This window comes from Crocuta crocuta, unplaced genomic scaffold (assembly GCF_008692635.1).
Source record: "Crocuta crocuta isolate KB4526 unplaced genomic scaffold, BGI_CrCroc_1.0 scaffold884, whole genome shotgun sequence".
Classification (NCBI taxonomy): domain Eukaryota; kingdom Metazoa; phylum Chordata; class Mammalia; order Carnivora; family Hyaenidae; genus Crocuta; species Crocuta crocuta.
In genome coordinates, this window is record NW_027529549.1 from 1706316 (window position 1) to 1733399 (window position 27084).

At 36.3% G+C, this 27084-nt stretch overlaps 1 protein-coding gene across 4 annotated transcripts in view; it reads left to right on the forward strand.

Moving 5' to 3' along the window:
* The window catches only part of BBOX1 (gamma-butyrobetaine hydroxylase 1), a 61509-nt gene extending 34645 nt beyond the window's left edge, over positions 1-26864 (forward strand). For all 4 annotated transcript variants that reach the window (XM_077761429.1, XM_077761430.1, XM_077761431.1 and 1 more), the window contains 4 exons: positions 11598-11703; positions 16710-16906; positions 23564-23730; positions 26315-26864. In XM_077761429.1, the coding sequence (XP_077617555.1) occupies positions 11598-11703; positions 16710-16906; positions 23564-23730; positions 26315-26475 (631 nt within the window). In that variant the 3' untranslated portion in view covers positions 26476-26864. The remainder of the gene's footprint in view (positions 1-11597; positions 11704-16709; positions 16907-23563; positions 23731-26314) is intronic.
* Positions 26865-27084: the final 220 nt, after the last annotated feature.

Consider the following 27084-nt stretch of genomic DNA (forward strand, 5'->3'; position numbering starts at 1 on the left):
TTGAATAAAAATGGCTCTGAGTTATGAAAAATCAACCTACAAGCAATTTAGACTTGGGAAGAAAACAAAGAAAACCTGTCTGTCTAATGCTGTTTGTTCTTTTCTATTAGAAAAGTATACAGGGGCACCTCAGTCAGTTAAGCTCCGACTTTGGCTCAGTCTGAAAGTAGCTGTAACTCCATCCTATTTGGTAAAAACTCACACTGGGATTTCTTAGTGAGTTGTTGTAGATTTAGTACTGACCATACTGTTTAAGTAGAGGGGAGAGAACCTTTAAAATGTGTATGATTGTGAGCATTAGGACTTCCCAAGCAGAGTAACAGTCTCTGTTCTCTACGCCATTGTGAACCCCAGCTTACATTATCAGCCAAGAGACAGTCCCTGGGGTTCCTCTTATAATATTCAATTTCGCAGTAATTAAAGTTGCTGCCAACAAAACCACTTGAGTATGAGGTCATCTCATGAATGAAAGGAAAAATAATTTCTGTGTCTCGTGCTCCCTTCGAAATCAGTTGAGGAAATTTTGAGACCCTAACAAGCCACTTGCTTCTCCACAAGCCCTGACCTCCCCACTGCCATATCCCTTACCTCCTTGGTTATCCTCTGAGCATCCAGGACAGACAGCTAGTAATGGAACGGGAGAAAATAATTATCTAGTAGGCACCTTTGACTTGCTAAGTATTGAATTCAATGCTTTACAGTCATTGTCTTGAATTTTTACGATTCCAATAAAAAGTATTACCCCATTTTAGAGATAAGGAAACTGAGACAGAATAATCAGGCTTTGAACCCAGGTTTACTTGATTTAATCTTCTGGAGTCTTTCCTTTGTACGTACTTATATGGCAGTTTACCCAGCATCCCCGATAGCTCCTATGGCCTTAATAATTATTAACTATCAAATATGTTTTCTACTCATTTATAGCTCAGATGCAAGGGACCAGTATAGCAGGAGTGTGTAGTTTCTCAAACTACATCATAATGACCGCACCAGGATATTCATTCCCATCCCCTCTATTAAGTTCAAATTATAGCCAACTGTTTGTGTAAAGGGAAAGTGACAGTAAACAGGGGAATCAGAGAACTTTCAGCAAGAGACGATAAAGTTTATACTTTAATCTTTCATATCAAAAATCTAAATTAGCATCTACGTCTTGTTCTGATGAAATAAATTAAGCACAATTTGACCTACACCCCCCTGAAAACTACTAAATATGCTTAATGTGGAATTCTCATAAACTTTTTTTTTTTTTTGCAATGCACTGCATTCTTAGTCTTTATCATGAAAGCCTTCGGAAATTTGGAGGAAATTGCTATATAATATTTTTCTCTATGTTTTTAAAGATACTTGTCACCTTTCTATCACTACCTGTCTTTTCATTATTGGGAGTATTATTAATCTTTCAAAATAAGTTAAAAATAAATTTCACTTCTCATGGTGAAATAAAATACAGACACAGAAAAATCACATAAAATAAGTGTATAGCTTAATAAATTTTTATAAGCCAAACACTCTTGAAACACCATCCAGGTCAAGAAATACAGCATCGATAGTCACTCCAGAACCCATCCACATACCCCAAGTGGTCACAATCCCCACTTTTCTCCCCAAATGTAACAGCTTTCTTGGATTTTATGGTATTCACTATCTCCTTTTCCTGATTAAGAGTTTTATCACCAAAAATGTGCATCCCTTCACAGTAGTTTCCCAAGTTTTTAGATTTTTTATATCTTTTTTGATCCCCTATTAATTCTATTAGTAAATAAAATTTACTACTTAGCAGCAGAGCCATGTGAACGTATCTCTATTCACTTGGGTTGTTTGAATCCCATTCTCTTGTAAATTCCTCAGGAAGGACCCATGAGAACAATATTCTCTAAATTCTTGCATGTTGACAGCAGTTTAAGGTCTTTATACTTGAAAATCAGTTTGGCTAAATATAAAACTCCTGGCTCACAGCATCTTTAATATGTCACTATGGTTTCGTTGGTAATCTAATTTTCCTTTTCTTATAAATAATTTGATATTTTTACTTGGATGCTCAAAAGATTTTTCCCTTTAAAGACCAGTAATTTTACAGACTCTTTTGGTGTTTGCTGTTCTGGGACAACTATTCCAGGCCATGTCTGGTTCAGTCTTTCAATAAGCAGTTTCAAACTTTTTTTTTTCAAGATTTTTTTTAATCATAGTTCTTAATATTTGTTCTCTATTTTGGGTTTCTTCTTTTGAGGACTCTTATGTGCATATTAAAATCTTCTGGGACTGTTCCTTTTATTTATTTTTTTTAATGTTTTATTTATTTCTGAGAGAGAGAGAGGCAGCGTGAGCAGGGGAGGGTCAGAGAGAGAGGAAGACACAGAATCCGAAGCAGGCTCCAGGCTCTGAGCTAGCTGTCAGCACAGAGCCCAACTCGGGGCTCAAACCCATGAACCTTGAGATCATGACCTGAGCCGAAATCGGACGCTTAACGGACTGAGTCACCCCAGCTCCCCGATGGGTCTCTTCCTTTTAATTTATTACTTGCTCTCAAATCTTTCTTATCCCTTGTCTTTTTTACTATTTAAGTTTTACTCCTTTTTATATTCTAATTATTCAAAGGTGTTATCTGTTGTGCTTATTCAATATTGTATTCCTTCTAGCTTAGTTTTCATTTTTAATGATTTTTAAGACTTTTCCTTTCTGAATACATCATCCCATATTTCAGGTTCTATATCTGGTATAAGTTATTCTTTCATACATTGTATCATTTCATCAATGTGTTCTGGACTCAACAGAGTGGCTATAAATAGAAAAGAGAAATTAGAAATAGAAAAATTAGAATATTTTTTTATCTTTTGGGGACATATCCTTCTGGCATGTATTATCTGTAGGTATGTTATTTTGCTATTCATTCTTTTTATTTTTTCATTAAATTTTTTAATGTTTATTTTTGAGAGAGAGAGAGAGACAGAGTGCAAGCAGGGGAGCAGCAGAGAGAGAGGGAGACACAGAATCCGAAGCAGGTTCCAGGCTCCTAGATGTCAGCACAGAGCCCTGTGGTGGGCCCGAACCCACGATCTGTAAGATCATGACCTGAGCCAAAGTCAGATGCTTAACTAAGGCACCCAGGGGCTCCTATTCATTCTTTTTCTTAAAATAACTTTATGACACTGAACCTTAATCATTGGATGTTGCTAATTTTTATGTGACTTTTTCTTAATTATTGAAAGGAAATATGCTTCAGAAACTTTTTTTATGGTTTTGAGCTGTGTTTCCAAACTATGGCTTATAACATTCTAACATTTCCTGGTTTCTCTTCTTTTACTTTTATCATTTTCTTTTGTCTTTACTGTCTTTGTACTATTTCCTTTCATTTTCCTTTGTCCTTACTGTGTCTGTACTGTTCAATTTAGAGTCTTTCTCAGTAGAAAGCCTTATCATGGATGAGAATTTTGTCTGTTGTTTTTAGAGTTTCTGGGGCCTCAGACTAATCTGGTCCCCTCACAATGGACTTCTCATACTCAGCTGTGTTGAATGTGAAAATACCCTCCAAGGCTGACTGCTATTCTCAAGCTGCCCTGCCATAGTCTCCAGTAACTATCCAGTAATGATTTGAGAATTTTCCAGATCCGTCAAGTACCTAGTTGCTTTCCTCTGCTTCTTCCCCTGCACAGTTTCTGATACTCCATATTGTGGCTCTCAAAGGTCCATCTCTATACCCACTCATATTCATGAACATATCTTGTCACCTAATTTTGGTTTAGATGTCCCTGAGTTTTTGGATTGGCACACTAGATGTCCTATGAGAGAGATTAAAAACTGTGTCACCACCATGACTGCAGGATCCTTCTTGTTTACTTTGTATCTTTATGTGTCATGTAGATTTCCATATTAGTTTAATGGATTGAGTAAGAACAATGCTAGATATCAGACAGGTTCCTTTTGTTCTTTTAGTTTATGTTGAGGATTTTAATTCTCACAAAAATGGTATGGAATTCTTCATCTTTAGGAGTGAATGCAATGTAAATGAGTGTTCATAATATAAGTAGAACTGAAGTGATAATCACTCTTTTAAAACACAACTCTAGCAATTTTGCCAAGTATTATTTACACACAACTGTAACACTTCCCCTAGAAATAAGACAACAAAAATGATTGGTGGCCAAATTATTTATAATTTAAATATACCTAAAACATATGACTTAGGTCAAGATTAAAGTTAATAGTCAGACAATCAGGAAAGTAACACAATTTACCATTTTACAGTCCATGCCTTCATTCAACAAATATTTTTGGCAGTGGGTTTAATGCTATGAGATAAAGAGTATGTTTCAACTCAGTTCCTTGATGTAATGAGACTTTTTTTAATAATACTTTACAGGACAACAAGGGAAGCAGAGCTTTGCAGCAAAGCCAAGAATAGCCATAGAGCAAACTCCACACCCCATTCCAGCCCATATTGGACTTCTCTCACTTCCTTTGATAGGCCATGTTCTCTCTCTCCATTGTGTCTTCTCATACGCTATGTCTTCTGCCCACGATCACCTTTGCTCCTCTGGGTAAATCCTACTCAGTCTTCAGGCCTCTATTTAATCTTCCCTTCTTTATTCTCATAAGACCTTGTACTTTAGTTTTGGAAGATAAATCACGATAATTTTTATTCCCCATAGACTGTATATTCCATGAGGTACAAGTGCCATGTCTGTCCTGTTCACTCCTGCATCCTCAGTTCCTGGCCCAGTGTGTGTATCTAATAAGTGATCATGGAAAAATAAGTATCTGAAACTCTGCAGAATGACTGCATCTGGGAAGTCATCTGTACGTGTGTCACAACTACAGTTAGAAATAATACATAGTATAATCTTCCTTTGAATGATTATGTTTTTGTTTATTTTAGCTAAGAGTTAATTTTCTATGTTAAAACTTAGAAAAAAAATTTTAACATGGAGCACCTGGGTGGCTCAGTCGGTTAGGCCTCTGACTTCATCTCAGGTCATGATCTCATAGTTTGTGGGATGGAGCCTCACGTCAGGCTCTGTGCTGACAGCTCAAAGGCTGGAGCCTGCTTCAGATTCTGTGTGTCCCTTTCTCTCTCTGCCCTTCCTATGTTCATGCTTTGTCTCTCTCTTTCTCAAATTAAATAAACATTAAAATTTTTTTTTAAATTTTAACATATATGAGCATTATATTTTAGATCCAATAGGACAAGTAATAATAATTCCTTCTTTTGAAGGCATTCTTCTATTGCTTGATGAGACCAGCTTGCAGCAGGTTGAGACTAGAGATTATAGCTGTTGGTGATAATAAATCCAGGTTGCAGTTGTAGAGCATCTTTTCATATAAGTAGTACTTCAAAAAAGAAAAAGATTACTAATAAATCCAGAATAATTTTCCAAGTGTGAGCCACTAACCAAAAGATTATAAAATCTGTCACCAAGGCTATAAAGAACAAATCTAGCAAAAACAATATTTCAGCATCCCATAAACACGAAAAGATTCAAATTTGTCACAAAACACTTAATAGGAATAAATATCATGAATATCTATGATTGGACATCTAAGTTGGGTGGATTGAGTGAATTAGTATCTAAACCAAGCCCACAAAGTAGTCTCTAAAAGCCATGATCTTAATGTTTGGGAGCTTTTGACCAAATCCTTAAATGGAAAATATAAAAGAAATTTCTTTTTTATTTTAATTCCAGTAGAGTTAACATGCAGTGCTATGTGAGATTCAGGTGTACGATATAGTGATTCAACAATTCTATGCATCACTCAGTGCTCATCCTGATAAGTGTACTCTTAATCCCCTGCACCCACTTCACCCTCCCTCCTCGTAACCACCAGTTTGTTCTCTCTAGTTAAGGGTCTGTGTTTTGGTTTGTCCAATTTTGAGAATGACACAAGTAGCTCAGTGGAAAAACGTAGATTTGTTTAAAATAGCATCTCTGGCCAAAGCAGGATTATGTGCACAGTTTCAATGACCTGGTCCTGCTCAACACCAGGCAAGTCGATACCAATGGATTAAGATGCTGTGCTGAGCCTGCCTCTTTGGTTTTAGAAAAACCTGGCCCTGCACCTCTGTCTCCATCATAACAGTTCCTGATAATCTGCTCAAGTTGCTTTACTTGGAAAAACATTAGAATCTGTTTCTAATGAAAGATGATATAAATACATGCTCGTCTCACTAAGGCCCCACAAGTGGGCTTTTATTTTATTTTATTTTTTTTATTTCTGAGAGAGAGACAGAGTGAACAAGGGAGGGTCAGAGAGAGAGGGAGTCACAGACTGAAACAGGCTCCAGGCTCTGAGCTGGCAGTCAGCACAGAGCCCGACGCGGGGCTCGAACCCACGAACCGTGAGATCATGACCTAAGCGAAAGTCGGACGCTTAACCGACTAAGCCACCCAGGCGCCCCATAAGTGGGCTTTTAAAACAGTTTCCCCACAAGCCAGTGGGTCAAATTTGCATTTATTTCTGCTGTGTTTTCCTTTGGATTTGAGAAGGATACGTGAAAACTTAGGGTCATAAACAATCAGCAATGGCCTTCTTGGCCTGATTCATTTCTATAAGGAGGTAGAAAGGTAGACCAAATGACATTTCTAGGATTTTTCCAGACTTATGCTATAACTATCATGAGAATGTTTTATGATTGGAATTGGCAAGCTCCTCTCCTAGGATTTATCCTTATGTGCGCACATAGACTTTGAGGCTACACATCCCATACCGTGCCTAAGACACTTTAGGGCTGAAAAATGTTTATCATCCCCTGCCAGTTAGCACAGAAGACTGGAGAACTGCCTTGATGATGCCAAGTCACAGGCCCCATCCCTGTAGAAGCCAGTTAATGTCAAACAAAGAAAAGATCTGTTCCCTGGCTAAAGCATGCACCTTGAATCTCAGCCAGTTCTTTGCGACATGAATTTCAATTAGTTTATCCCTGATCATAGGAGATAACAAGAAGGGAAATGTAGGTGAATCGATGCAAAACCATCAACACTCTTGAAAAGGAAATCTAAATATAGTCATTTCCTACTCACAATGTCAAAAGCATCATCTAATTGGATGAAATTACTTTTTTTGCATCCTTAAGTACTCTCCTACATGTTGATTATTCTTGGAATGCTGATGGTAACAAAAGCTGGAATCTCTATTAGGTACGGGTCATGGAGTGACATGAATTCATACAGAACATGTATTTCCTGGCTGTAGTCACTACAGTATAATGGATTGTCTGACTCATATTTGAAATGAATTGGAGCAGGCTATATATCCTCCTCTTCTTTCACTGGGTGTCTTTCCAGCTTATGGCCACATATAGATGGTTCTTTAAACTTTGCTGAAAGATTTACCAGGCTTTCCATTTTAAATTCATTTTAAATTTAAATGGAAAAAAAAATAAAAAGGTAGTTTCATCCTTAATCCCAGAGAATGGGGAAGAAATCCTACCTTTCACTTCAGATTCCTCTTTCTAAAATACATCTCCCAAAAATTCACATTTCTCCTTTTCTTCTAGGTCTTCTGGAACACTCCCCAAAGCATTATGTATGCCATGATACTCTCCTGGCCTATAGTATCTTTAGCTCCTTACCTTGCTTTATTGCCTTTATAGCACTTATCTCTGTTATTACTTTTGGTGATTACTTGTTTATTTGTTTCTCTTGCTCCTTGATATATCTTTAATTGCTAAAACAATGTCTGGAATAGAGTAGGTGTTTAACATATATTTATTGAAAATAATTTGATAAATTTGAACATAAATTAATAAATAGACATTATAGCTGCAATAAAATGACATGCACGTATAGTGACACACTTTTCAAACCAGCTTTTGGCTTATTTTAAAACATGGCTTTCTTCTAATTACACATGACCTCAATCTTCCAAAGGAAAAACCTTACAAAATCTGAATATTGGTTTATTTTCTTGCCACGGAGTTGCAAGTAATCCTTAGTTCTTTTACTTTTTTTTTACTTGTAAGCCAAGCTATTTTTTTTGGAACTGGAGGTAAAATCGACATAACAATTTTAAAGTGTATAGTTCTGTGTCATTTAGTACATTGACAATGTTATGAAGCCATTACCTCTATCTAGTTTTAATACATTTTCATCAATAATATTATTTTCAAAAAAACCTAATTATTCATCTTGGAGTGATAGAAAACTAATTCATCACATTATAAAATGGTAAATAAAGGGAAGGAATCAAGTGTTTATCTCACTATCGATAAGTAAGCTATTATACGGAATAACCAAATACTAAATGAAGGAAAGCAGGTCTTCTTAACAGTATTCCAGCTGATAAATAAAAAAGAATTACTAATTTGGTATTTCACTATTTGGGACTCCCAATGACTTTAGTGGATCTAGCCACTGAGCATAAGTGTGTACAAACATCACAAAAAAAAAAATCTCAAAATTCTGTCTTGCAATAAAAGAGCATGATGCTATTTGCAGTTTTGCCAAGGAGAGAAAATAGAGTTTGTCCAAGCCTCTGCACTTAGCTGCCAATTTTCTAGAAACACAGAGGACAGGGAAACATGTCGAACTACACCATGATATGCAATCAGCAAAAACAAGACTGTGAGGAACTCTATAGGTCAAATTCCGAAGTTCTTCAAGCAGTAAATTGTTAAGAACTGGCTGGAGGGGAAACCTCTAGATTAAGAGATTTGAAAGACTTAACAATTGTTGCTAATGGGCAATCTTAAACATAGTGTCTGACGGTGCACATTGAAAGCTAAAAACGTAAAGAAATGTAAAGAAATGATAAATACAGAAGTTATGGACATGGTTACTTTGGAGAAAAGAGAGATGAGATTCTGGTTGGGACAAGACATATAACCTTAAAGTTACATTTCCCAATCTGAGTAATAGTTACAAGAGTGTAATTAAAAATTTATTAAGTCCAAATAAAATAATAAAATAAAAATTCATTAAATTCCCTGTAGATCAGGAACAAGAGAAGAGTGCTGGTTTTCACCATTACTATTCAATATTGTACTGGAAGTTTTGGCCAGGGCAATTAGGCAAGAAATAAAAATAAAGGCATCCAAATGAGAAATGAAGAAGTAAATTTACCTCTCTTCACAGATAGCATGATCCTATATATAGAAAACCCCATAGAATGCACACACACACACACACACACACACACACACACACACAGCTATTAGAACTAATTAATCAATTCAACAAAGTTCCAGGATATAAGATCAATACACAGAAACCAGTCGTGTTTATATACACTAACAGTGAACAATCTGAAAAAAAAAATTTAAAGAATTTCATTTGCAATAACATCCAGAAGAGTAAAGTACCTAGGAATAAATTTAACCCAAAAAATGAAAGACTTACAAAATGAAAGCTACAAAACACTCAAGGAAATTTAAAAAGACCTAATAAATTGAAGGACATCCACATTCATGGATTGGAAGACAAAATATTGTTAAGATGTGATTATTACCAAAGTAATCTATAGATTCAATACAATGCTTACCAAAATTCCAATGGCCTTCTCGTAGAAATGGAAAGAGCAATGTTCAAATTCATATGAAATTGCAAGGGGCTCCAAATCCTAAAAAATAAGAACAAAGTTGGAGGACTCATACTTCCTGATTTCAAAACTTACTATCAATCAAAAATAAAACTTCCTACAAACCTACAGTAATCAAAATATTGTGGTGCTGAAATAAGGATAGACATATAGACTAATGGAATAGAATTAGCGCCCAGAAGTAAGCCCATACATCTGTGGCTAATTGATTTTTAATAAGGGTGCTGAAACCTCTTGATCAGAAAACAACAGTCCCTTCAAAAAATAGTGCTGGGACAACAGTATATGCACATGCAGAAGAATGAAGCTGGCTTCACAAAAATTAATTCAAAAAATTAAAAAGATTAATTCAAAAAAATCAAGGACCTAAATATAAAACCATAAAATTCACTGAAGAAAGGACAGGGTAAATCTTCAAGACCTTGGATTGGGAAATGGATTCTTAGATACAACACCAAAAGCACAAATAACAAGAAAAATATATGAACTGGGCTTCATCAAAATTTAACACTTTTGAGCATCAAAGATCACTTCTAAGAAAATAAAAAGACAATCTATAGAAGGGGTAAAAAGAGTTGTAAATTATATGTCTGTTAAGGGTCTGGTATCCAGGTTTATAAAGTACCCCTACAAAAAAAAAAAAAAAAAAGACAAACTGCTCAATTTAAAAATGACAAAGGTCTTGAACAAGCATTTCTCCAAAGTAAATATACAAATAGCCAAAAAGCATATGAAAAGGTACTGAACATCATTAACCATTAGGAAAATACACATCAAAACTATGAAATACCACTTTACACCCACTGAGATGGTTAAAAATAACAACAGTAGCAGCAAGAACAACAACAACAACAACAAAAAAAAAAAAAAACAGAAAACAACAAGTGTTGATGAAGATGTGAAGAAATTAGAACCTTCATGTACTGCTAATGGGAAAGTATAATGGTCCAACCGCTATGGAAAACAGTTTGACAGCTCCTCAAAAACTTAAAGATAGAATTATGATATAAATCTATAATCCTGCTCCTGGTATTACCCAAAAGAATTGAAAACAAGTACCCAAATAAGTGCATGCATACACATGCTTATGCTAGCACTCTTCACAATGACCAAGGAGTAGAAATAGTAAAAATGCCCATCAATTCATAAATCAGTAAACAAATTGTGGCATAGCCATACAATAGAATATTATTTAATGATAAAAAGGAATAAAGTAATGATTTTGGATGAATCTCAGAAATATTTTGTTAGGTAGAACAGCCAGACAGGAGAAGTCACACATTGTATGATTCCATTTATATTAACCATCCCAAATAGCTAAGTCCACAGAGACAGAAAGGATGTTGATGTTTGCCAGTGACTGGGAGAAGGGCAGAATGGAAATAAAATGCATGATGGGTAAGATGTTTCAGTGTGGAGTGATGGAAATGTTTTGCAACTAGATAGACAGAAGCAATGGTTATCAATATTGTGAATGCCCTAGGGGCCACTGAATTGTCCACTTTAAAATGGTTCACTTTGGGGCAGCTGCATGACTTGGCTGAGTATCTGACTTGATTTCAGCTTAGGTCATGATCTCACAGTTCATGGCATCGAACCCCACTTCAGTCTCTGTGATGATAGTGTGGAGCCTCTTGGCATTCTCTCTCTCCCTCTGTCTCCCCTTCCCCTGCTCAGTCTCTCTCTCTCTCTCTCTCTCAAAATAAATAAACTTAAAAAAAAAACACATAAAATCGTTCATTTTGTGTTCTGTGTATTTCACTTTAATAAATGGTTTTTAAATTCATTTAGCTATTAAGAAACATAACCTACAATAAACTCTGTGGGATACACTAATGTGTAAATGTATTTTTCTTTGGAGAAAAGAAAAGAAGGGAAAAGATGCATATTCTGAAATGGTTACTTTGGACAAGGAAAGGTCGAGCTCTCTTCCTGGCTCACATCACTATGGTAATTATTTCATGAAATGAAAAGTTTCCATTTCCCCTATGTATCCAGTTCATTCTAACACATTTCCTCTGGCTTGGTGACAGCCTGTTTAAACATATGTTTCTTGTATTTTACAGACATACTTGGCAAGTGCAAGACAAAATTGACGCAAACAACGTGGCTTACACAACCGGGAAGCTAAGCTTTCACACTGATTATCCAGCTCTCCATCATCCACCTGGGGTAAGGTGAGCCTCAACATATTTTCCACAAGGCAGGCCAAGGACCAATATCCTCCTATATTTTGAGTCTAGAAGACTATAGTTTTCACTAACTAATTGTCTTATGTAGATCTTTCTTCAAGCACAATCCAAACACAAAATGTCTATACCTAAATCTTGACTAGCCTAATATTCCCAAGGGAGAGAAGATTTTCACATATTTTTTAAGAAAAACTTCTTTGTTTTTTTCTGGAAATAACTATCGGCACGTTTTGCTTTGCCTAGACAAATTTTACAATAGCAGTACATCTTGAGGTCTTTTTGCATATTTACTGTTCCCAAGAGAGGTAAAAGAGAAAATAAAAGTAAGGAATAAAATGTAGGGTTTTCCCATGAGGTCGCATGGCTGTCATTTATATCAGTTAGCAGTTGCTGCATAAAAACCACTTCATAATTTAATGGCTTAAAAGAATAGCCAATTACTTAGCATGTGTTTTTACAATTCAGCTATGTTTACCTGGGCAGTTCTGCTGTTGGGCTGGCTAAGGACTGGTTGACCTTAGGTGGACAACCTAACGTGTCCTGTCTCTGCTCAACTTGGTGTATTACCCACCAGCAGGCTAGCCCCGGCTTAGGTAAATTTGCAGAGAGTAAACCAAAACATGAAGGCCTCTTGAGATCTACATTAGCCATTGGTACAATGTCACCTCTGCCATGTTTCATTAGTCTAAAGAAGTCCTAAGTTTAGCCTAGCTTCAAGAGGTGAGGAAGTAAACCTCACCTTTTATGAGCTGCAGAGACTCACTACAAAGGGGTGTGGACTCAAGGAGCAGAATAACCATGGCTATACAGTAAAACCTTGGATCAAAAGCAACTTGTTCTGCGAGTGTTCTGCAAGATGAGCAAACATTTCTAATAAATTTTAACTTGATACACAAGCTATGTCTTGCAATATGAGTAGTACATGATTCTGAATGTCACATGACCACAACTGAGCCAATGGTTCTTGAAATTCGCTTTGATACACAAAAGTGTTTTGGATAACAAGCATGTTTCTAGACCTAATTATGCTCGCAAACCAAGGTTTTACTGTATTTGGAAACCATCTACTCTCCCATATATCCAATTCCTCTTCAAGGAGGGAGCTGCTCAGAGGGTTTGTAGAACCACAAACGCTTCAGGACAATTTCTGGAAGGACACTCTGCCACTGCATTTTTACATGATTGTCATTTTACTAACATATTTACAAAAGCATCATTTTGTTAAACCAAGAAATAAATGGTCAGGACACTACCTTTGAAAAGATATCTTATTCCTATTTTTATAGCTAAATGAGATTAAATGAAATAACCACACTGAAATCTGTATCTTCAAAGGTAAGTAGAAGTGGACATTTTGAGCAATTCTCTAGCGAGTGAAGACAAAATGGGTCAAAATCAAAATTAATCTATTTTTCTTCATCGTGTTGACTGAACAAGTTTTCTCCATGCCCTAGTTGTTAACCCATTTTCCTCACCAGTATTAGCTAAGCTAGTTTTAATATTTAACTTCACATGTTTTAGATTATTTTGTTGTCTGTAAAACACCGCCTGATTTTTTTGGACAAACTGATGGTAACGACATGAGTCCTATAGTCACCTTTTTTGTGGAGATGAGGGGTAGGGAAGACACACAATGTGATTTGTTCTAAATGTGCCCCGAAAGTTCTCTAAAACTCTGGGGGTTAAAAGACAAACTAATCAGCTCAATTCATCAACCAAAGAGAGGTTGGAGAAGTTGGATGAAACAAAGTTTAAAAGATTAGACTAGAAAACTAAAGATTCTATTTTAATTTTAAATTATCTGCTAGTTTTTATGAGTTTAGGTTTTATTGCTGGGTTAAAATGGAAAGCCTAAGGAAAAGTGATTACATAATCACTTTTATAAGTGATTTATAAATATTCTTGAAGTATCATATAATGGTTGACATTTTCATAGCATTTTAGACTTTTTCAAAGTCTTTTTCCTTATATTACTTTGATCCCTCCTAACATTCTTTAAGGGAGATGATTGATTATGTCTTTTTATGTTAGAATGACGAAATGTGGGCAAAATGACACACAGCAAGGTTAAACATTTTCACAGGGTGACATCCGACTAATAGAACACTTGAAACTTAATCCAGGCCTCTGTACAGTTTTTCACCACATCATGCTGGTCTTGAGTTGGACTTTCTAATTACCATAGTTTGTATAATGTGATGAGCAAAGGCTTTGTCATACATTTAAACTCTTCAAATACAGAAAATGAATCTTAGACTTTTCTGTATTGCGAGATTAACTCAGCACCTTTCATGTAATAGAGACTTCATAGATATGCTATAAACAGGCAGAGAAACACCACAGAGTTGTACCTTTTCCTTCAGCAAATGAAACATCCAAGGAGAAAAGACCTGACAGAAGATTTTTAAATGAAAGATGATTCTTAAAATATCTAGATTGTAGTATGGGAATAATTTGAATGTAGGCACCTGTTTGTGCTATTGTTCAAGTTTCCATTTTGAATCATTCAGGGGTCTTTGTACTAAAGTTTGAGCTTTTTTATGACATATAGAATAAGTCACTTTTCTTTTCAGTGCAGACAAAATGATCTGAATAGTGAGTTACCTGTTGAGAGTGGAGTTTCATGAATTTGGATCATGTCGGGCAGGGATAAGGAGACACATCTTTAATGAAATGGATGTTCCTTTGCTCACTGTCTTTGAGCCAAAAGTCACATGCTGCCATAAAGTAACATTTAGAAAGACAATGTTTTTGGGTTCTGAGTGACTTACATGGAATAAAATTGGATTTTATACACATCAGGAGCATATTTAGCCTTTGAATTAGCAATGGAAGTGATGTCTGGCACCATCAGCCATCTTTTTTTTAATAAGACTGCATATATGTAAAAATATCAGTTAATTTTTTAGAAAGACTTATATTTGAAATATTCTGTGGCTCCATTATGGCAAGATCTAAGAGGACTGAAAGAACACTGATTCTCTCAAATAGAGAGGCCTGCCTTCTTTTTTTTTTTTTTTTTTTCTTGCCTTGTTGGATCTTGGTAGACCTGAGGTTGATGTTTTCATTTCTACCTCTTGTTACTCATGCTGCTTCACCCTTCATCGCCCTGGTGATGAAATGGTTTTCTAAGATGACTTGGTCAGCTTATGCACATATATTTTCAAGCTTAAAAACTGGAATCAGTTTAAGGGTGGAACCATTATTAATTTAGACTAGTTCTCTCCTAACATCAGATAATCAACATGAAATGGGAACTTACGTTTACAAAGCACATACATACACACCCCACACAGTACTGAATTATTAAGAGTCCTGTAAAAGGGTTTCCCTTTTTATAAGAAAGGACTCACTTTATGAGGATTTTGAGGCAAATAGACCAAGGTTTGAATGTCAGTTTGACCATGTAGTAGCTATGTTCTTACTAGCCGCCCAGTCTTTTCATTTCTGGGTCTCCATAAAATGGAGATGGAAGTATCAAATTCTAAGAGCTGATATAAGAAATTGATAAATGTACAATTATAATTTGAGAAGAAGTATGTATAAAAGATTTAAAATATTGAGAAAATCTGTGCTGTTTGGGAAAACAAAGCAGGATTTGTATTCTGGATCTGCACTATCCAGAATATCCAGACTATCATAGTAGTCTATGATCATTTAAATTTTAATTTAAATTAAGATTAAATAAAACTTAAAATGCAGTTCCTCAGTCACCCTGACCACATTTCAAGTGCACAATAGCCATGTGGGACTGGAGCCTACTGTATTGGGCAGCGTGGAAGAACATTTCCATCACTGCAGAAAGTTCAAATGGATCACCCTATTCTAGACCATCTATGGAAATAACCAAGTCAAACAGATATTTCTCCCACTCATGCTCCCCCTGGTCTGGATATTTGATCATATTCGCCTCTTTCTTTTTACAAGAACTATTGACTTGGCTTTTACTTTTATTTAACTTAGAATGAAATTTTCACAGCTAAATAGTGTTCGTTTCTTTATGCAGAAAATCTGAGTCTAAATTTAGGTATTCAAAATCACTCATGCATTCTAACTTAGCAAAAGGAGTCATATAAACTCCATTCCAAAAATTGTATTTTTAATTTTTACTATTTTTTGCTTTTCAAAATAAATAATGTCAAACATTTCCCCCTAAAACTTAGTGAAAGTAACTATCTTCTTGGTTTCTTATTCCCAATGCTTCTTGGGCTTATTCATCCTTATAGCTCCATCCAACCTCCCTTCCCTTCTTATCCTTATACCTGAACTGTCTCATTAAATTCTTAAGTAGTTACCTTCTCACTAGCTCCCCCCTTTAAAAACTGTATGTAATACTGCCAGACTAATATCCTTCAACTCAGCCTTGGCTACATTACGTCCGTATTCAAAAGCCTTTAACGATTCCCCTCTGTGCCCAAGAGGAAGTCCAATATTCTTCATCTGACATTCAAGACTCCATGATGAGGGCTTCAATTACCTTTTCAACTGGACCTATCCTTTTCAGAAGTGACATTCTTTTCAGTCATGACCTCCTATTGCAGCCAAACATTTTGATATTCTCTGAAGTGTGCATTTTTGCATGTCCATGATCACTGCACTTAATTTGCTTTCTTCATTCTGCTCTAGCTATCTAAAATCTTATCCAGCCTCCTTTGTCCAGTTTAAATCTCACCACCTCTGTGAAGCCAATATGAAGTACATATATTCTCCAACATGAAGTGTTCACTCCCTGTCACCATTATGATCTTTACCTTTTGTTTACAATGAATATTATCATGCCTGTGTTCAAGTCTCAAGCTGAAAGAATGTTTGAACTATAGGGTGTTGATTAAAAGCAACTTTTTCTCTCCAACCCCTTTCCCTGCTGACACAAAAGAGATTTAAGAATTTTGTTGACTTTAGTGCATTCATATCTGTCTGAATCTTTAACAGTGTAAAAAAGCATGTTTATCATTTCAAAACACATTTCTCTATTTCTTTTCACAGGTTCAGCTTCTGCACTGCATAAAACAAACAGTCACTGGGGGTGATTCAGAAATTGTGGATGGGTTTAATGTCTGCCGAAAGCTCAAGGAAAAAAACCCTCGAGCATTCCAGATTTTGTCCTCCACTTTCGTGGACTTTACAGACATTGGAGTGGATTACTGTGATTTCTCTGTACAGTCCAAACACAAGATTATAGAGTAAGTACTATTTATACATTTCTCACAGCAGTTAAACAGCTGACCGCAAAAGCTTCATAACCTAAACGTAAACCTTAAACAGAAGGCCTTTGATTAACTCCAGAGCTTTACTTTTCATTAACAGTTTTATCCAAATTTAGAGGGAAAAAGAAAAAAAAGAATGCTTTCATCATAAAAATAATTTTGTCAAATTCCATGAAATCTCTCTAATTAATATAAGAGAAATAACTAAGACTATATATACTTGATTTTCTTAAAATACAAGTTCTACAAATTTTAATCAGTAAAATTGTACTAGTCAAAATCCCTTCAGCCAGAAGTGAAAGAATCTATCTTAAATTAGGTAAATTCAACATCATCTGATGTTAAACAACATCATCTGAATTTGATCTCTTTTTTTCTTCATCTCATAGCTTTGCCATCCTTTGTGTTGGCTTCATTTTCAAAGATTTCAATAGGAGCTCTATATTTTCATTGTTTTTAGAGCTTGTAATCGCACACAAAGAAAGTCCTCATTTCCCAATATCTATAACAAAACTAGAAGACCCACTGCCCGATGTGTATTTAAGTTCATCCTTGGAGCAATCACCATGGCCAGGAAATCAGAGAATTCCAACTGACCATTCCTGGATTACACGTTCATCTCTGGAGCAGAGTTAGTTTCATCTGAACCCCATGGGCTGATAAAAAGACGCAAATGTCTGCCTAAATCAATGCCAACCAAAACCATATTTCCCCATATAGAACATTTTGTTATTTTTTCATTTAACATTATTTCCTCATAATTTTTCCAAGTATCTACAAAGGCCATAAACTTAGCCTTTTATTTGATAATTATCTTACCTTGTGTTTCTAGGATATGATTTATTTAATCAGACCTCAGTTCATGAATTTGGGGGTGTTTCCAATTTTAGAGTTGAGTCTGTGTTCTTCTTTTAGGAGAAACAGCCACATCGTATGAAAATTAAGTCATTTAATAATCAACTCCCCAACAGGTATTTAGTAAAGGCAGCCACTCTTCTTAGTGGTTGGGATACGTCCATGGACAAAACATAGATTCCTGCCCTTGTGCAGCTTCAAGTCTAATGCAGGAAGAGAAAATTCGAGATTTGAAAACAAATTAGTAAATTACAGTGACTGTTAAAGCATTTTTTAAGTACTTAAGAAAAACCGGTGTAATAGGGTAGAATAATGGGGATCTGCAGAACCAAAGACTTAGGGATGATGGAACTTGAATCCTTAATATGTGTTGAGGAAAAGCTTTACTGAGTAGGTGATAGTTAAGCAAAAACTTAGAGGAGTTAAGGAGTTTGCTCAGAAGAGAAGCAGTTTCCAGAAACAGCTAGAGAGAATGTCCTAAGAAGGCCCTAAGGATACATCTGATGTGTTCAAGGGATAGCAAGGAGGCCTGTGTGGAGCAGTGTTAAGTGAAGAAGTCAGATGGGAGTTAAGCTCATGTAGAGCCTTGTTATCCATTGTTTAAAAACATACTGCCTTTCACTCCTAGTGAAATAGGGAGCTGCTGCAAAATTTTGACTACAAGAGAGACACTTAAACTTATATAAATTTATTTACATTTTAAATGGCTCACCATTTAAAAGGTGATTTAATGGATCACCCTGGCTGCTGTGCTGAATATAGTGGAGAAGGGTAAAGGCAGGAACAGGAAGACCAGTCAGGAAGCCACTGCAGGACAGCAGGCTGGAGGTGAGGGTAACTCGAAAATGGGACAACATGGGGGTAGTGGCAGTGTGGGGAAGTGTCTATTTGTGGATGTATTTTGCAGGTTGAAACAGCATGTTTTCCTGACAGACTGGATGAAGGGTATGAGAGAAACACACCCATCAAAAATAAATTCCAGTTCAGAATAATGTTCTTTGAGTGGTCAGATCAAGGTGGGAAAGAGAATAACTGTTGGGGTCCTAGTTTTAACAGATCGGTTTTACCTCTTCAAAAATTGCCTAAAGAACTTATGACAGATTGCCTAAAGAACTTATGACAGATTGCAGTTTTGTTGTGAACATAATTGCTTGCTAGGGAATGGAGGTGAAACAAACAAGCAAATAACCCTTAGTTAGTAAGTGAGATTGATTGAATGTCATCTGAATCATAATTTGGCTTTCTTGCTTTTTATAGTAAAATTCTAGAATTTGGCCATTTTCAAGCTCTTGGGGATATCCCTTGAGAATATCAAGTGATTAACATTAATCTGCTTGAAATGTATTTTTAACAACAGGAGGTGAAATAAATAGGGTTTTCAATTAATTGAGGGAGTTGTTCTCTGGAGTGTTTGGATTAATTTAATCTTCCTCACAGTTAAATTTTAAACACTTTTGAGATGTTTATGTTCTATCTAGTACAAAAAGATCTTGGAGGCTGCTGGCAGAGTTAGGTGTAATGCAGTATAATAACAAATAAACAAAGAGACTAGGAAAAAAATCATAAGGATGGGATTAGGTTACATACAGCAGCACATCCTAGGGATTACAAGTTCAGTCACATGAATTCCATTCCCACTCCTTGGCTTGTTAGTGTTGTGATCATGGCCTAGTGACTTGGGCTTGCTAAATTAGGTCTCTTTGCCTGTAAAAAGGGAGTAATATTAATACCTACCACATATAACCAAAAGGGCAATTATAGAGACAATGGATAGATTGCCCTATCACAGTGCCTGGCTCCAAAAAGACAAGATAAATTTTAGCTAGCAAAAATTTAGCTATAAAGTCCAACACATCTACTCATGATAGATTTCTGTTTTAGCTGTGAGTCTCTATAGACCAAAGCAAGGAGGAAACATAAACACTTTGCAAGATTCAAGATACTTCTAAAGTGTGAAATAATTTTTTCCTGCAGATCTTAATAAAATGTGATGTGGTGGGCAAAGAACAGTGACTTACCTACAACAAATTCAAGAAATTCCATCAAATATCACATCTCTCAATGAGATCCACTATTGTAACTGATGAGGAGTATTCATGGCACCAACTCTGATTGCAAGAGATGATTCTATGAGTCCTCTCACTGGGATCTTTTATTGGCATCACTGATGATATTTTGTTTTTGCTGATTTGTAGTCACCAGGATGCTGGTTTATGTTTAAATGTTTACCCTTTACATATTGCTAGTCTATAGCCAGTTACTCCTCATATTTGGGGGCTCTTCATACTTCTTCATCATGGAACCCTGAATTGGACCTCCCTTTCATTCTATGGTGGCATGCAGAATTTCCTGCTTCCTGAGACTCACATTTTGCATTTTAGGTTGATCTTGAAGATGTCAACCAATCATCTCCTCTAACATTGTTCAGTCTTTAGAATAATGTCTTCCTTGGACCTCATAACTAACTTTGCTTCCTGTTTCCCCTCATGTCATTGCTAAAAATGCTAAATAATGAATTTGTGTCTTCTTTTTTTCAGTTAGAAAGTAAACACCAGGCAAACAAAAAGAGACAGAGAGAAAGAGACCATATTGATTAGTATTATCTATATATATGAATTCAAGAAACGAAAGTGAAATACAATAGTCCATGGGGCATATAGTTCTGATTCTTCTTAAATGAAGGAGTCACAAAGTTCCTTTCACTGATATGTGGGGATACACACATAAAAGAGAGAGCTCATTACCAGCATAACCATTTCCATCAAGAAATTTCAGTGTTAGTGAAAAAAGAAAGAGATCACTAGACTGGCATGGGTAGAAGACCTCCAAGAAATTTCAAAGTCATGATATCCTTGTCAGTGACATAGAGGATGGCACAAAGGATGTTACCATTATATGTACAGAAAATAAAACTGGGAGTGAGAGGGAAAGTGGATCAGGAGCAATAAGGCTAGAATATCAAAGATACGATAAAAAGGCAAAATGGTCTCAGAAACTTTGAAAGGGTCTGAAACCCACAGTGTAAACTCCAACAGGCAATTGAAAGGTCAAGAACTGCCCTTTGTGCCACTCAAACCTGGAGGTCTACAGTCTTCTGCTGATTGAAACTTCTTGATTCTCTGTACATAAAGCTGCAATCTGCAAAGCACAGAATATTCTTTTTCTGTGTAGAGAAGATGGGGGGAAGGAAGAAGGCTCTCCTTGCCTATTCAGTCATATTTGTTTTTTAGTCAGTATATGTAAATTCTGGTTTTAAGAGTCCAAGAGCCTTATTGAAAACCAATTCTTTTCTTTCACTTTTTCCCCCCAGTGTGGGTCCGATAGGTAGTTTTCTATCACTATCAAAAAGCAAAGAGTTGCAGCTAATGACCAGTTCTTAGAGTTTACCATTACAATTGCCCTTGGCTAAAAGGATTAAATATTAAGCTGAGTCACAAAACACAGGGACCCAGAGAGTTACAATTTGGATACTATAGGCAGTCACATTTTCCTCTTGTACCCTGATTTGTTGTTAACAGTTCGCTCTGTGTGGTTGGTCAGGTAAGTGTGATCTAGACCCCAAATCGTTGTCACTAAGCCTTGGCACACATGTCAGTCTGTTCGGTTTGACCCGTCAGGTCTGGGTCCCAGTCAAATGTAGGCTCATGGTACCATCTCTCAGGCTGGCCCAGGAACAAGCCTAAGTACTGGGCCACCTTCCTTGCCCAACTTCAGTTTTCATCCATCCTTCCTGTTTTTATATAAACAAATGAGAGAGTTGGTAGATGCTTTAGGACTAGCTGAAAGTTTACCTTCTCAATAAGTTTTTTTTTTAATCTCTTCCTTTTGCTTTTGTGCCTAGACCATGCTCATGATGTGCCAGTTACAACCAGCATAAACTAAATGCAGAAATAATGGCATCTATTCTTACATCAAAAAAAGTAGCATTATCTTACATTGTCATGATCATGAACCATATTCTAAGGAAGGATAGAGTGATCACAATATACTATACCCAAAATACTAAAAAGACATTGGTACTGTCCCCAGGTACTAAAAAAAATATAGAGAGTAGCATACACAATGAATATGTATTAACTGCCTGTTATGTCCAGGCTCTATGTTAAGTGCTAAGAATACAACACTAAATGAGTTAAAGTATTGGTCTCTAGAAGCCTATATAGTAAGATACATAGTGTATATAGAGAGAGATACAAAGAAAGTATCTTAGGCTAGATTCTTCTTTTCACTGTGTCTTGGTTCCCCTACCTGTAAACTAAGGATTGAATTACAACAGTACATTTTAAACTTTTAGAAAATATCTTTTTCTTCCTAATCATGCTTCAATAAAATCATACTTAAAAACCTTAATAAAGTGGTTGACCCATGAACTGTAACATAAAAATATTTTAAGCTACTATTTTAAAGAATGAAGAATGAATTCATTACCCTAAACATAAAAAAAAACCCTTTTAACTGGAATCTTTCAGAAACATTTATTTTAAGTCAATTTGAATCATTCAGATATTTATGTAGTAAGATTTCAAAAAAAATATCTGTTAAATGGATCTCTAAAATGAAAAGATACTCAGCATCACTAAGCATCAGGAAAATGTAAATCAAAACCACAGTGAGATATACCTCATGCCTGTCAGAATGGCTAAAATCAAAAGCATAAGATATAATAAGTGTTGGCGAGGATGTGGAGAAATAGGAAACCTCATTCACTGTTGGTGGGAATGCACACTGTGTAGCCACTGTGGACAACACTATGGAGCTTCCTCAAAAAATTAAAAATAGAACCAACATATGATCCAGTAATTCCACTACTAAATATTTACCCAAAGAATACAAAAACATTAATTCACAAAGATATATGCATCCCTGTGTTTATCGCAGCATTACTTATAGTAGCCAAAATATGGAAGCAGCCCAAGTGTCCATCAATAGATGAATGGATAAAGAAGAGGTGGTATATGTGTTTATATAATGGAATAGTTCTCAGCCATAAAAAAGAATGAAGTCTTGCCATTTGCAACATAGATGGAGCTACAGAGAGTATAATGCCAAACAAAATAAAATACTATATGACAAAAACAAATACTATATGATTTCATTCATATGTAGAATTTAGGAAACAAAACAAAGCGGGGGGCGAGGAAGAGAGACAAATCAAGAAATAGACTCTTGGCTATAGAGAACAAACTGATGTTACCAGAAGAGAAGTGAAATAGGTGAGTAGTTTAAGAGCACACATATTTTGGGGCACCTGAGTGGCTCAGTTGGTTAAGCACCTGACTTTGGATCAGGTCATGATCTCATGGTTCATGAGTTCAAGCCCCACATCGGGCTTTGCACTGACGTGCAGAGCCTGCTTGGGATATCTCTCTCCCTCTTTCTCTGCCCCTCCCCCACTTGTGTGCACAAGCGCGCACCCCATGAGCTCTCTCTCTCTCTCTCAGAGTGAATAAATAAACTTTAAAAAAAGAGTACACATATCTTGATGAGCACTAAGTAATGTATGGAAGTGTTGAATCACTATATTGTACACCTGAAATTAATAGAACACTGTATGTTAACTATACTGGATTTAAAATTAAAGGAAAAAAAACTGTTCGGTGAATGAATAAACAGCAAATGACTACACTGTACCACAGATAATCTTAAGACCTTCTTTACATGTTTTTGGATTCTTTAGTACTGTATTTCAAACACATCTTCCAAGACACACTGACTCTCAGAAAGGTAAGTAAATACTTCATGGCTTATAAGTTTTAACTTTTTTCTCTTTAAAAACAGATTAGATGATAAAGGCCAAGTGATCCGCATCAACTTCAATAATGCAACCAGAGACACCGTATTTGATGTACCTGTTGAAAGAGTGCAGCCTTTTTATGCTGCTCTGAAGGAGTTTGTTGACCTCATGAACTGTAAAGAATCCAAGTTTACTTTCAAGATGAATCCAGGTTAGTGAACACATTTTCTCAAACTGAAAGCAGGGATTTTCTTCAACCATAACCACTTAGATCAATATCTAGAGCAGTTTCACACATATATGGTGTGTGGAACACTTATAACTGAATCTTTGTGAGCAGCCAGCTTGCTGGCCCCCACTCCTATTGGGTGGGGGAGAGGCTCTATTGCCTCTCCAGACTTAAAAATACTTTTTTCCCAAAATATGTATTTATTTTTGGGAGAATGCAAGCAGGGGAGGGGCACAGAGAGAGGGAAAGAGGATCCTAAGTGGGCTCTCCGCCAACAGACTGACAGCAGCAAGCTGGATATGGGGCTCAAAATCATGAACCAGGAGACCATGACCTGAACCGAAGTCAGACATTCAACTGCCTGAGCCACCCAGGTGCCCCTAAAAATAATTTTTAACAAACTCATAGGTAATCTTTAATTGCACCAAAATTTAGTAACCGCCAAACTAAAGAATAAATACATGAGAGATAAGCTATAAACCAAATGAAATCTCATGTCTGATGTCAAGACTGATGACTTACATTTTCTATCCTGATAGCCAGTCAATACAAACTGAGGCTTCTACTTAATTCTTCTATCCTGGAAAACAAATAAAATAATCCTTATGATTCTCATTCTGAAGTAGATGATTAATGTTTACTCATTTAGCTTATTTGATCTGGCAGAGATAGCGCTACCTGAAATGAAGTGATATTTGTAGTAGTCCAGCTAGGGGCACCTGGGTGGCTCAGTCAGTTAAGCATCCGATTTTGGCTCAGGTCATGATCTCACGGTTCATGGGTTTGAGCCCCGAGTCGGGCTCTGTGCTGACAGCTAGCTCAGAGCCTGGTGCCTGCTTCAGATTCTGTGTCTCCCTCTCTCTCTGACCCTCCCCTGCTCATGCTGCCTCTCTCTCTCAGAAATAAATAAAACATTAAAAAAAAAGAATGTAAAAGTTTTTATTTTAAAAAAATGAAGTAGTCCAGCTAAGGGCGCCTGGGTGGCTCAGTCAGTTAAGCATCTGACTTCAGCTCAGGTCAGGATCTCATGGTTCCTGGGTTTGAGCCCCACGTTGGGCTCTGTGCTGACATCCCAGAGCCTGGAGCCTGTTTGGGATTCTATGTCTCTCTTTCTCTCTGCCCCTACCCTGCTCATGATCTGTCTCTCTCTGTCTCTCAAAGATAAATAAAGATTAAAAATATTTTTGAAGTAGTCCAGCTACTTGAAATAAAGGAATAGAGAGCATGATGTTTGTTCTGGACCACCTCTACTCAGTGAAGTGATCTCAAACTTGAGGCTTTTGGTTTCTATAGTAAAAAACAAAATTTCTCTCTGCTGTTGATTTGGCAAAGGGGAAGATTCTTTTGGCTTATGATTAGTTTTTTAATTGATCTTTGGCATAATAAAGTAATAGGGGAAACCTTTATAAATCCACCGATAGGAAGTCACAACAGGTTGATTTTAAGAGCAGTAACATATAAAATGAAAATATCATGAGAGAAAAATAACACAAAAATAGAAGTTGGATTCATAGCTCCACCATTTAATGGCTATGTAGTTTTAGGCAAATCCCTGAATTTCTTGGAGCCTCAGTTTTCTCAAATGAAAAGATGAGCTAACACTCTTTTCGGCATTTTTATGAGGCTTAGAAATAATGTACACAAAATACTAGGAACATGGAAGACAGACCAAGTCATTATCCTTATAATTATTGAAGTTGTTAAACTGGAAATAAATATTTCTAAGTAAGACGTCAATAACAACCAGGAAGAACATGTCAAAGTTTTACACAAAAATAATATTTTAGGGGCACCTGCGTGGCTCAGTTGGTTGAGCCTCTGACTCTTGATTTTCACTCAGGTCATGATCCCAGGGTCATGGCTGGGATATGGCTCTGTGCTGGCTGGCTCTGTGCTGACAGTGCAGACCCTGCCTGGGATTCTCTGTCTCTGTCCCTCCCCGGCTCATGCGTGCATGTGCGTATGCACTGTCTCTCTCAAAATAAATACTTATTAAAAGATAATATTTTAAGTAAAAATTATCAAAGTGTCTACAGAAGCCTGTACTATAAATGTCAAAAGGCCTAAAGCAGTTTGCAATTAATGACCTGATTGTTTGAAAAAGTGAATGTACAGTTTTCAGTCCGAGAAAGATGAACACCATATGATTTCACTTGTATTGGAATTAAAGAAATAAAACAGAAGAACATAGGGGGAAAGAGAGAGGCAGACTTTTAACTAGAGAGAACAAAATGAGGGCTGCTGGAGGGGAGGTTGGTGGGGGAACAGGTTAAATAGGTGATGGGGATTAAGGAAGGCACTTGTGATGAGCACCAGGTGTTATATGGAAGTGTTGAATCACTACATTCTACTCCTGAAACAAATATTACGCTGTATGTTAACTTTTTCATTTTTATTTAAATAAAGCTTGAAACAAACAAATAAAACAAACAAACAGAAACAGGAAAAGAAAGATGCTGTTTCTTGATGTAAACAAAGTAGCAATGTGTTTTGCATTTTACATTTTCTAGCTCTGCAAATCATTGAAACACATGATTATTCATATTGAAAAAAATATTTTGTCTAGGTGATGTGATTACTTTTGATAACTGGCGCTTACTTCATGGCCGACGTAGCTATGAAGCAGGAACTGAGATATCGCGTCATCTGGAAGGAGCTTATGCCGACTGGGATGTAGTCATGTCAAGGCTGCGTATCTTAAGGCAGAGTATCCAGAACAGAAACTGAATCTCCCATCTAATTTCAGTAAGATTCCAATGAGTATATTTTGTAAGATATGGCAAGGTTGTCTTCACAGACTATTATCTATGTCATTTACATATTAATTTCGTTCATGAACATGCCCTCTTTCTCAGAAGGGTTTTCCTTTCCTCATAATCATATACAAAGCCAACAATTTAGATGTGTTAGCAGTGTTCTTTTCTTTCCAAATAAAGCATTTCTTCTGCTCAGTTGCATGTATGATCTAATTTCTTTTGCCTGTCAATGAGAGACTCCAGAATGCCTACAAGTAGTTTGGTATCAAATGAAACGTTTTCAAATAAAGCCCTTTTTAAATAAAGCTTGTGTTTCAAATAAAGCTTGTGTTTCAAATAAAACTTGCCTTGAATAAAACATGTTTCTGCTCTGTTGCCTGTACAGTCTCAATTTTCATGACTGCGTATGACTGTCCTTAGCATGATTGGGGAAAGGCTTCGTATTTTCAAAGATCTGTTTTATTTACTTATATTATAGATTTCTATTATCCAAGTTTTCAGACCTCAACAACTTGTAATCCAAACATTTTCTTTAACAACTAAATTATGACACCAAACCCAAACATGGCAAATGAAGGGG